Below are 12,060 nucleotides of genomic sequence, written 5' to 3'. Positions count from 1 at the left end.
TCTGAGTGCCATTTAAGTGGCAGTAAAGCACTGCCAGACACAGCAATATTAGGCTGAATCACCCACACTAGACACTTCTCTGAGTCAATCCTGAGAAGGCAAATCTGACTTAATGCAGGGTGGATTTGCCATAGTGGTCAGGAGAAGGGCTGATTGCTGCCCAGTGGTGCCTTTGGGTAAAAGGAGGTTCTGAAAACTGACTGTGTGTTGGTGTAGGACGAGGGTGCGCTGTGGAAGGATCCAGGCTATGGTCCTTTACCCAACTGAAGTCTGAGCCTTGTCCCATTAAATGCTCCAGAGCACCGCAAGAGTCTGCAGAACAGGGCCAGTGTCTGTAGGTCAAAACCTCTGCTTCACATGCAGTACCCAATGCTCTGCAGCCCTGCCAAGTCACACACCTTCACTTCCAGTGGCCACACATTCTTTTCCACATAAGCTGCAGAAGATCCCTGCTCAGCAAAGCCCATCTTCTGCCCCATCTTCACCATCACCCCTGCATCCACCTTAGCCCAGTTCTGCTGTCACAACCAGACACATCCATCCTGACTGCTATCACTGCTATCACACAAGAGGGGTATGGGAGGAGGGACATGAGAGGCAGGGGAGCACCAACACACTCCATCCCATGACCACAGACAGTTGGTCTGACCCTTGGAGCAGCAGTATGGTCACCTCTGTGTGTCATTCTATGACTCCATGATTCTCTTGGCTCTCTGCTGTAAGGGGTGTGTTGATAATCTAAGCACTGAGGGATCCTCAGTATGCAGCCTGTGAAGCACTGCTCCTTAATTTGTATGAATTCTCACGTTTTGGGTGGCTGAAGTTGTTCCAAACCTACATACATGATATGATTACAAGCAGTAGACATAGAAATACCTGAGTTAGTAAAATCACAGCTGGATGAAGGATGCAACAGGAGGCAACAAATCTGCACTCTGCACATAACCCAATTATAACTACTGATAAGATGTAATGTAACAGGAGGCAATTAATCAAAATCACATCCCACAATTACAATAAGGTTAAAAAACACACAAATATTTGAGCGACTGCTTGTACCTACTGTACTATTATCTACCAGCATAAAACCACAGAAGGCTTCCACACACACACAACCTTTTCCAATGTACACAAGCTCAGCTTCATCAGAACGCATTTCAAAATGACAAACATTCTGTTTAGCACCAAGACAAACATCTTGGGCTTTGGTGGCATTACTCCCACAAATAAGTCCTTGTTGTTCCCCAGCAACGCACGCGCTCGCATCAACAGTTTGCCATTTGTTTCTGGTTCATTGGGCCCACTTTCAGTGCTTTATGAGCGTCGTCCCGCTGTGATTTACTCCTGGAGCGGTGACTGAGTGCACCGTATGCGCCAAAGCGTTTGGCACTGTCGGGATGTGACAGCTTTACTGGTGATGGGGCCACAAGTAGAACTGAATAAATACCACCAAGATTGGGATTTGTCTTCAAACTCAACCTGATGATCCCAAACCACTTCTCAAATTCCAGTGACAAGGTGCCTTCCTCACCTTCCCTTATAATCATGGCCGCCGTGGATTAATTGCACCCACAGCGGAGGTCAGACACAATTAAGAGCTCATGTTTCTTGAGCTTTTACATCTACAATTAGTTGGTTGTTCTTTGAATTAATTTCTGTGTGCAGAACTCTGAGATGCAAAGGACTTATTTCCTTATTTTTCCTCTCCTTTTTTTTTTTTCAAACCGCAATAGCAGATCAGGGCTAATGATGATTCTTGTATCAGACTGCCTGGATTTCAATTACGCTGACTGAATCCTTTGCTTGATACACTGCGTGGCTCCATTTCTCTCATAACAACACCCACAGACCTGGCAGCAGTAGCAGCAGCAGCCATGTGGGACCCCATTATGCACCTCCAATGGGATATGAAGTCCCAGCAAGTTCAGATGTGCTGGAGGTGCACTGAGGTCCTGGCAGGGACACTGTGCACACACCGTGCCCAAAGCATTCACCCCACAGATCTGAACTGGTAAAACATGGCCCCAGGCAAAGATCCACCAAGGATGGAGCAAGCACAGGTGGAATGCACCCATCCCATGGAATGGATATGGCCAGGACCAGGCTGAGTGGGAATGGCCCCATTTTCTGCACCGCCATATGTAGATAAATGTGGGAACAAGGTAGGAATGGACCCCCAGCACACAGACCAGCCTCTACACTATTCTGCAGGTCTTCAAAGAAGAGAACAAGGCAGACCCAGGGATTCCCTCTGCCTGGGTTCCGATCCCATGGGGTGAGAATGATGTCCTGCACACTGGTGAACAGCTGAGCCATTAAGCAGAGGCGTGTGGCTGTCCTCTATAGCAATCCCCTATAGCAGTCCGTGCTGGGACTTCTGCTCTTGATCCAGGAAAACAACAAGGCCGTGAGTGTGGTGATGGGATTAAATCGCTGCAGAAATGGGAGGACCAGCTGCAAAACTCTGCAAAGACCCTCGTAAGGCTGAATCACAATGAAACAACAGGCAAAAAAAAATCACTTCTGATCAACATGAAGGGATGCGTTTGGGGAACAAAGCACAACACTTCAGATGGAAAATGACAGGCTCGTGGCTAACAATTATCTCCCAGGAACAAGCTGTCACAGCTCCGATAGCTTTACAGCAACACAGTTCAGTGATCAGCAGCATCCAAAAACAAACCCGATATTAGAAATTCCTCAGTGAGGAACAGAAAACAGAGGAAGGGCAGCGCGGTGCAACTGAAACGCTGCAGCTGCAGTGCTGTGCCACAGGGAGCAGGAAGACACGGCATGAGAGATGAGCGGGCAGCGTGGATGGGGTCTGTAAAGGGACATCCAGGAGGAGATGGGGCAGAGGAGGCGAAGGCACAGAGGAGGTGAATGGGGGCAGAGTGCTCCTTGTCACTGACACTGTGACAGCTGAAAGGACACGGAATGGCAGCAGTGTGTGCACGGCTCAGAATCACAGCACAGCCTGGGTGGGAAGGGACTTATAGGATCATGAAGCTCCAACCTCCCCCAACCACACAGAGGGCCACCAACCCCCACATTGATACCAGCCCAGGCTGCCCAGGGCCCCATCCAAGCTGGCCTTGAACACCTCCAGGGCACCCATAGCCTCTCTGGTCACCCACCCTGTCCCCGCTGGCCACCCCTCTGCTGATGGAGCCCAGGATCCCATTTGCTTTCCAAGCACACCAGTGCTTATGCAGCATGTGGCCAGGCTGTGAAAATCACCAAAACAGGGTCTCATGGAGCTACAAGTTTTCAGGAGTTCAGTTTAAGATAAGCTCCTTGGGCAAGCAGGTTCACCTCCAAAATTCAGGGCTGGGATTGAAGCAAAACAGCCCCCAGCCTGGCTGCAGGAAGCCTGCTTTGGAACGGGGCTGGATGTGATCCTCAGCTGTCTCTCCCAACCCCAAAATCCTGTGATTCTATGGAAACGTGTGCTGTGCCAGCAGGAAGATCTGCTGGTCTGTGGAGGTTTCCCTACTCAGTCGGAGCCCCAGTTTTCCTTTCTGTTATTGATCTCACAGCTTTGCAGTAAATGCACAATTCCCCTCCTCCAGCTGGTCTCTATTTTTGTGCTGGGAGTTACCATTCCTCCCCATGAGACAGCAGCACTTATCATAGATTCATGGAATGGCCTGGGTTGAAAAGGACCACAAAGACCACTTAGTTCCAACCTCCCTTCCATGGGGGGGTTCTGCACACCCTGCTCTGTGATGAGCACTTTGTATTTATTGGTGGTCCATGGCAGAATCCCAGATCTGCCTTCCTTCCAGTGTTTTATCTCATGCAACAGCATGCAGAAATTTAAACTGCCTGGTGTGAAGCAGAGGGAAAAAGGACTTTGTGTGAGTGGCCATAGCAGATAAGAACCCAGTCCTTCCCACACACCACCAGATTGGTGCAGAGGGTTGAGGAAGTCTGTTACCACCACAACTACTTCCAAGGCAATGAATGCTGGCTGGAGTCAAAGCTCCTTAAGCACGTTAAGAAAGTAATTGCAAGTGCCAGCACCTGTGTCAGGAGGGTTTCCTATTAAAGCTGACTGCAGGAGGCTGCTGTGCTTTTGAGGTATTAGCAGGGGGCTAAATAGCCTTCAGGCAGGTAATGCTGTGTTCTGGTTGTGTTTGTTTGATGAGTGATGGGTTATTTGGGTTGTGGTGTTTTGTTTTTGTCTTTGCAATATAGTATGTATACAGGTTTGATGCAAGTTAGCTCCATTCCTTGGGACTGAATGTGTTTTCTTAGTTTTAAAACTGCTCCTTTCTGTATCACTTCAATGCTGTCAATGGTCCATCCTTCTGTGTTTTGCAAAGTGTTCTGTGAAACCTGGAATTGTGGAATGGGTTGGAAGGGACATTTAAGATCATATCATTCCACTCCTCTGCTATAGACAGGGATGCCTCCCTATAGAGCAGGTTGTTCTGGCTTGGCCCTTTTTCCCTGCACTAGCAAAGGGCACAGAGCAGCTCTGCTGTGCAAGGAGGTAACTACTGAAGTTCTGGGTGTGCAGAGAAGGAGAAGGCACAGTAACATAAAGTGTCTTCTGTTTCACAAGTTTGAACTTAACAGTTGTGAGTTTCCGAAGGCCCAAATAAAACAAAGAACAGCTTTTCTTTTTTGTTGTTCTCCTGGAAATGAGATGGGTCTCTTGCAGTTCTTGGTGTGCTGATGTATTTAACTGTGAGTTCTAAACAACTTGCCACAAAGATTCTCAAACTAGTAAAGCATTTTCTAACTAAATACTTGGAGTCTAAAAGCTCTGCAAGGGGTGGCTTAATACAGAAAGGTCCCAGCTCCAAATAGTCACATACAGCTTCCCTCTTCTGATCAGGGTGCTCCATAGGACACTTTAGGCTGGAAGCCAAGCACAGTGAATACAAAAGGGACCTTGTGCCTCCCATGTGGAAATGCCCAGAAGATAACACGTGGCTGACCTTGCAGACTTGCTTGGGGGAGCTGCCGTTGTGTCCTTGCTGATGAGCATTGCTGGCAACCCACTCATGTGTTTCCAGGAGCTTGTGCAGTGTGCTAGTTGCTGCTGCTCTGTGACATCCCCAACCCCATGGGGCTGGCTGTGGAGATGAGAGCAGGGCAGGTGCTGCTGGTGCTGTTGGCTGCCTCCGTGGTGATGTCTGCCAAGGATCCGCTGCTGAATGTCTGCATGGATGCCAAGCACCATAAAACCAAGCCTGGCCCAGAGGGGATGCTGCATGGCCAGGTACGGTGCTGCTGGTGGGTTGAGTGGGGCTGTCTGGGCTGTCTGTACTTCCCCACAAGTGACTGGGGCTTAGCAGATACCTGCCTGAAGAAGGCTTGTGCTGAGAAGGAGGCCTGCTTGCTGCTTCCTTCTAGGCAAGGGCAAAGATAGTGGTGTGGGTAATTGGAATCGTGGTCACCCTTCCTTCCACCAAGGGGCCTCCTTCCCAGGTTTTATGTACTGATAGCAAAGGAAAGTTGTCTTCTCTACTCCCTCTCAATGCTACAACCCCTTCTCTTATTGAAGAGCTCTGATGCCGGTTCCTTGGTGTGGATGGTGTTAAACCATCCACAAAACCATCTAGGATGCAGGAGGTGCCAATTTTTCCCTTCCTCTGCCTGGCACCTGTTTCTGCTGAGGATCTGACCCTCAATGTCCTCTTAGACTCATAGAGTCACAAGGTTGGAAAGAACCTACAAGATCATCCAGTCCAACTGTTATTTTTCCTTCAACACCATCTTGCTGCAGTCTTGAGTTCTTTGGTCCAAAATACCCAAGGGCTGCCTGGAGAAGCAAAAATACTCTTGCTGGAGGCTTTGTGGGATGCTGACATGAGCAGCATCCTTGGGCTCCCTTAAGGCCTTCTGCACAGCCTTCTCCTGCTCTGTTGCAGTGTGCTCCCTGGAAGGACAATGCCTGCTGCACGGCCAACACCAGCTCAGAAGCCCACAAGGACCAGTCCTACCTGTACAACTTCAACTGGAACCACTGTGGGGTGATGCCACCCAAGTGCAAGCGTCACTTCATTCAGGATACGTGCTTGTATGAGTGCTCACCCAACCTGGGGCCCTGGATTGACCCGGTAGAGTCAAATTCCATGTGATGGAGTGGGGCATATAGTGGCGTCATGTGTTATATGGTGGTCCTCCATATGATATGCTGTGGCATGTATAGGTGTGTGCTGTCCAGGGGTACTTCTGTTTTTTTGTTGTTTTTTTTTTTAGTGTCTGCTTTACTGCTGAGGTTTGTCTCCCTAGGGCTGATCTTTTGGGGTCGATTCTGGTCTGGAGAACAGTGGAATGGGCTGGGAGGGGACTGTAGGGTGCAGCAGATCCTGTGCCCCAGCTTTGTGCATTGTGCCCCAGCAATGGATGCTGGGCTCCCACCAGCATCCATTGCCCAATTCCCTTGCAGGCTGACAGCAGCTGGAGGCGGGAGAGGATTCTGCACGTGCCACTGTGCAAAGAGGACTGCGAGGAATGGTGGGAGGACTGCAAGGACTACATCACATGCAAAGAGAACTGGCACAAGGGCTGGAACTGGGCAACAGGTCAGTGGGCTCTGGAGAGAGCCTTCCCTCCCCCTGCAGTAGGACCCTGGGAGTGATCCTGCTCCCACCTGGTGCCTGGAGCCCAACCAGTGGCTGCTGTCACCTTCCTATGGGGGTTGCAGGCTGGGAAGCAGCCAAGCCACCATTGTCACTGCTGAGATGTGATGCCCTGTGGGCAGGCTGCTCCCCTGCTCCCCACAATAGAAGGAAGTAGGCAAATAGCTCATGCTGTTGTTTCTTTCTGTGCTGCTGTCCTCAGGAACAAATCGCTGTCCCTGGGGATCCATGTGCAGGCCCTTCACCCAGGTCTTCCCCACACCCAAAGATCTGTGTGAGAAGATCTGGTCCTATTCGTACAAATACACCACAGAACACCGGGGCAGTGGGCGCTGCATCCAGATGTGGTTTGACCCCACACAGGGGAACCCCAATGTGGTTGTGGCAAAGTACTACGCCTGGAAGAAGCGATCTTCTCCTGTCAGGATGGAGGATGTGACTCCTGAGACGGGCAGAGCTGCGTGTGCTGTGCCATGGCTCATCCTGCTGCTGGCCCCCGTGCTGCTCACTGCAGGCTGGGGGTCCTATGGGTGGAGGTCCCTGTGACAGCTCCTTGAAGGGATGGGGCTTCTCTTTCTGTGTGTGAGTGGCACTTGGTCTGTTCCATTTGCTCATGTGCCCCAGTGGATGCCCAGCATGGACTGTGTTGTTGGACTTTGATGCCCGCTGCTGATTTCCCATCATTGTGTCTGAGATCCTTCTGTCTTCTCACCCTGTGTTTGCTGCCTCCTGCCCATGGGACAGGTGCTGATGGCTGTGCTCTGGGTGGGCAGTGTTTGTTCATGATCCATTTCTTAGCGCTGGCATCTGGTCCTTCTGCATGCCCAGATAGTTGGTAATAAAAGAACTGCTTTGAATCAGCCTTGTCTGGAGGCAAATCCTACCAAGGAGGAAGAAGAAGCACTGTGGGGGTGGAATAAAGCTTCTGGTCTGGGTGGTGGCAATGGTGTGGTGAGGCTCAGGCTGATGGTGCAGCTCACAGCCCATGTTTAGGCTCAGCCTTTGGCCACGTGCCTGTGCTGCTTCAAAACATTCTCTTCCCTGGAGGCAGCAGCTCCCACCCTTTACTTTGGATTTGCAGGCTGTGAAAGGAGCTGCGCAAAGCTCCCTGCTGTGCCTGTTTGTTTTCCTTCCTCTGAAGTAGAAACAAGTCTCTGAAGGGGGGCTGGAAATAGTTTTTCTTTTGGAAGGAATAGTGAGGAGGATGGTAATGGGGAAGCGCGTAGGGCTGCTCAGCCCACAGCTGTCCGGTCTGCCGGGCTTTATTTGATTTAAGGAGGCTTGAGATCAAATCAGTTATTTCCAGAAGCTTTTGTTTTTTAAAGTACCTTAATCACGCAGCCTCTTGCAGCTGGTTACTGACTCCCTGCTTGTACATGGATTAGAACCTTTTCTCCCTCTTTGGTGTATTGTCTGCAAACTCCAAAGCTGACTTTGTGCCTTGGCTTTGGGAAGGCCACAAATAGCTTCAGGTAGAGAGTGAGGTTTGGACTGCCTGACCCAGCTGGGGATGGGGAAGAGGAAGCACCTGGAGCTGCTTCGGCAACAGTGACCTGCTTAAAGGACAGTAAGTGAAACTCCTTAGTCTTGAGCAGCTTTGCTTTCTGGAGGAATGCCATTCAAGCAGCTCCTTATGTCCATCCCATGCTTGCTGTCCATGCAGATTATGGTCAGCTCTGCCACTGTGTCAAAATAACAACCAAGTTCCTGTCTCCTGTAAGCGTTTCTTGGATCCCCTTTATGGCCAGAAGGTGCTGTCCCACATCCATGTACAAGCCTCCAGGCCTGTCCTGAGAGTGATCTGACCTTGTTGCTGCCATGAGCTCTTCTGTCCTCAGGAAGTTGCTCTGGGCTCAGCCAACATCTCTGCTTTATATGGGAACATTCCATTGCAGATGCTCCCTGTGTGCTCCACCAGCTCTGCTTTGGATCAGGTCTCCTTTGCTCTTTCTGCCTCCCTGTTTGAATCTCTTGGTGCAATGCCAGCTTCCTTCTGGTGACTGGACATGGAGACCAGCTATTAATTTTGTGTTGTGAGTAATGTAGAAGAACTGAAAGTACAACAGGAGAAAGCTGACATGCTGAATTGTCCTGACGTGCCAGGCATGCAATAGCGCTGTAAATCCACACCACTGGGATGGCAGGGATGGGAAGGCTTCTGTCAGCAAATGTCTGTGTCAGACTGGATGGTCTAGAAGTAGTGTGTTACCTCCAGATTTGTTTCTCTGTTTTCTGAGTAGAAAAAGGGAAGCAATATCCATACAACAAAGCAGATGAACTGAACATCCTTCTGGTATGATGGACTTTGGGGTCCGGGTGGATGAGAAGCTGAACGAGAGCCAGCAGTGTGTGCCTGCAGCTCAGAAGGCCAACTCTGTGCTGGGCTGCATTAAAAAGGGGTGGCCAGCAGGGACGGGGAGGTGATTGTCCCCCTCTGCTCAGCTCTTGTGAGGCCCCATCTGCAGTGCTGCGTTCATTGTGGGCATCCAGTACTTGAGGGGGACATAGAAACAGGAGGGGGAATGGCTGTTTGTGAGGGTGGGCAGTGATAGGACAAGGGGGAATGGATTTAAAGTGAGACAGGGGAGATTTAGGTTGGATCTGAGGAGGAAGTTTTTCCCCCACAGGGTGGTGACGCACTGTTCACAGGCTGCCCAAGGAGGCTGTGGATGCCCCATCCCTGCAGGCATTCAAGGCCAGGCTGGATGTGGCTCTGGGCAGCCTGGGCTACTGGTTGGTGACCCTGCACACAGCAGGGGGTTGGGATGGATGAGCACTGTGGGCCTTTGCAACCCAGGCCATTCTATCATTCTGTGACTCTGAGCAGAACCATGACTGGGCGCAGAAAAGTTCATGCTGTGCCCCTCCTCACAGCTTGGATTCACACATAGGATGTCCCCATGTAGGTGGTGGTTCCCTTCTGGTCCCTCTCTGCTTGGAGCCATGTGTGCCCTTGGCAGATGTGTGGCTGCTGAGAGTGGTCGCTGGCTGTTATTTATTTTATAGAAAAAAGGCACTTCTGCAAGCTCGTCTTCCAACTGCTTCCTTTGGGCTAATAAAAGAAATGATGCTTCTTCTGGAATAAAAGCAGGGTCAGGCAGGCAGCGCTGGGTAAAAACACATTGTTCACAAACTGCGTCATTAGCGGTTGTTGTTGGCTGGAGGTACCAACGGGCTGGCATTAAAGCGATTAGATTTTCAAAAAACATGTGTGTCTTTTTTTTTTTTTTCTGGTGTTTCATACTTTGCTTCCCAATAGCAAAACTGTGTCTTTCTGATGAATGGAGATGAAATAATTAGTGAGGTGGAAGCAATCTTTTTCTAATGGCTGAGTCACCTTGATCTGATGGTTGCCGATGTCAGGGCACTGTGGGGGTCAGCAATAAATACCTGTGGGGCCCCAAAAGGTTTTACTTCACAGTACCCAGGGTAACCAGGAGATAACTCATACAATAAAATCCCATATCATGCTGACTGTTCAGACATGGGTCATCCTTCAACAGTATATTGTATCTGAAAGGAGAGGGAAAAACATTGAAGCATTGAAATTGAAACGTGATCAAGCACTGGTTTTCTGCACTCCAGGAAATACTTCAGGAGACTCATCCCACCATCTCAGCCTTGGTCTCACTGTCTCGTATTTCCTTCGTTCTGTCAATAGATTGATTTGTGTTGATCCTGCCTGCTTTGTGACTGTTTTGCCTGGTGGGGAAACTGGTTCTATAATGAGCATTGGCAGCCCCTGGTCTGGGTGCCACAGTGAATTACACTGAGCTCATTAGTCATTGCATATGACCCAAATCTTAGGATCTTGTATGAAAAACAACTGGGGTGCCCTGCTCCAGGAGGAGCAATGCGTTCCATGACTGCCATGTCCACTTTGGGTCGCTGAACCTTCTAGAAAGGAAAAATGAATTAATTCCAGCTTGACAGAGGTGAAGGTCTGGGTTTCCAGGACGGGAATGTTATTAAGAAGAAAGGCCTGGGAGCAATACAGCTGTGCTCTGGTTTTGTGGGACACCATAAAGCATCTAAAAGATGACCATCTGGTTGTACGTGGTCACCTTGTATGTCCAATGGAGGACAAAGTGCTATCACTTTACCTGGTCTGTCCTGTGCTTCTTAGGATGGGGCAAATAAGCCCCGGGCAATGCTTATTTTTCTGAAGGAAAGCAGCTTTCATGCTGGAAGAGCAGAGTGCCTGATACTGTGTTTTTAATAGAGAGATGTCCTCTATGCAAAACAATGCGTGTAAGATGCTAACAGCCTTCTTGCTTTGGTCAAGTTAAAATAGTTTAGGGTGAGGGAAATCAACATTAGGTAGTGATAGGACAAGGGGGAATGGTTTTAAACTGAAGGAGGGAAAAATTAGATTAGATGTTGGGGGAAGTTTCTCCCTGTGAGGGTGGTGGGGTGATGGAACTGGCTGTCAGAGAGGCTGCGGGTGCATTACACTGTGCAGAAGTTGCTCAGGCAGAAAGATGTCAAGGAAGGCTGAAAGGGCTCAGGGGAGAGGACACCTCATCCTTCTGCCTGGTCCCAGCCATCGGGCTGTCACTCTCTGCACAAGAGAGAAGTTGTTGTTTCACGTAGCACAACACAAAGGCAAGTTAAACCCAAACACATCGTTCACCAACGTAATGCAATCCCAGCCCACAGCAGCCTTGTGATTTTGCTCTGTAATTTTCACTCACAATATGGAGATCAGCACAGCAGCTTCACTGCAGAGTTGGAATCCATCCCTGACGACTGGGATTTGCCCAGGTCTGTCCTCTACCTGTCACCAGCTCAGCAGTGAGTCCCAGGGCAGAGACCAGAAAGACACTTTGCTCATCAGTGCTGTGCAACCACTGGAGGAAGTCATGGAACCATAGAATGGCCTGGTTTGCAAAGGCCCACAGTGCTCATCCATCCCAACCCCCTGCTGTGTGCAGGGTCACCAACCAGCAGCCCAGGCTGCCCAGAGCCACATCCAGCCTGGCCTTGAATGCCTGCAGGGATGGGGCATCCACAGCCTCCTTGGGCAACATGTTCCAGTGCGTCACCACCCTGTGGGGGAAAAACTTCCTCCTCAGATCCAACCAGAACCTCCCCAGTCTGACTGGTTTCCGCTTGCTCCACTTTCCTCCTATCAACTACAAACCCTCTCCAAAGCTGTGCTTGGCAATTAGTTCGTCTTTGCTCTTTTCCACATCACTTGATGAGTTTTTTCCTCTCTGCATTTTGTGTGCTCAATTTGCTGTCTTGACCTGACAGCCTTCAGAACCTCTCACCTTCCACATACCTTTACAGGCACAAGAGGGATTTTGAGAAGAGGCAACAAAAATAGGCAGAAGGAAGGTTAAAATAAAATAAGTCAACAGTAAATCAGTAAACCGAAGGCAGGGCAAAAAGAACCATGCAAGAAGGAAGAGTGTGAGTGAGGACTCTGCAGTCTGGAAGGGAGATGGCTGCCATTGAG

The 12,060-nt window shown here is 49.8% G+C and overlaps 1 protein-coding gene across 2 annotated transcripts; it reads left to right on the top strand.

Annotated features, from left to right (window-relative positions):
- Nucleotides 1-3,985: 3,985 nt before the first annotated feature.
- LOC107308616 (folate receptor gamma-like) lies at nucleotides 3,986-7,459 on the top strand. Of its 2 annotated transcripts, none has more exons than XM_015852621.2 (5): nucleotides 3,986-4,116; nucleotides 5,028-5,233; nucleotides 5,886-6,074; nucleotides 6,407-6,542; nucleotides 6,802-7,459. In XM_015852621.2, the coding sequence occupies exons 2-5, from the start codon at nucleotides 5,078-5,080 to the stop codon at nucleotides 7,143-7,145; spliced, it is 825 nt and encodes a 274-aa protein (XP_015708107.1). In that variant the 5' UTR covers nucleotides 3,986-4,116; nucleotides 5,028-5,077; the 3' UTR covers nucleotides 7,146-7,459. The 2 variants fall into 2 exon arrangements, with proteins under 2 accessions (XP_015708107.1, XP_015708106.1); XM_015852620.2 differs by having other exon boundaries at nucleotides 4,847-5,233.
- Nucleotides 7,460-12,060: the final 4,601 nt, after the last annotated feature.

The sequence above is a fragment of the Coturnix japonica genome, chromosome 1 (genome assembly GCF_001577835.2).
Source record: "Coturnix japonica isolate 7356 chromosome 1, Coturnix japonica 2.1, whole genome shotgun sequence".
In the NCBI taxonomy this organism is placed as follows: domain Eukaryota; kingdom Metazoa; phylum Chordata; class Aves; order Galliformes; family Phasianidae; genus Coturnix; species Coturnix japonica.
Note: the sequence above shows the minus strand (reverse complement) of the source record. Positions and strands in the feature narration are given on the sequence as shown.

What these genes read in the sequence shown, in the direction of transcription:
- LOC107308616 (XM_015852621.2), top strand. Translation starts at nt 5,078, where the DNA reads ATGGGGCTGGCTGTGGAGATGAGAGCAGGGCAGGTGCTGCTGGTGCTG. An exon ending in AGGGGATGCTGCATGGCCAG is followed by an intron (nt 5,234 to 5,885) that starts GTACGGTGCTGC and finishes GCTCTGTTGCAG; the next exon opens with TGTGCTCCCTGGAAGGACAA. An exon ending in TGGGGCCCTGGATTGACCCG is followed by an intron (nt 6,075 to 6,406) that starts GTAGAGTCAAAT and finishes ATTCCCTTGCAG; the next exon opens with GCTGACAGCAGCTGGAGGCG.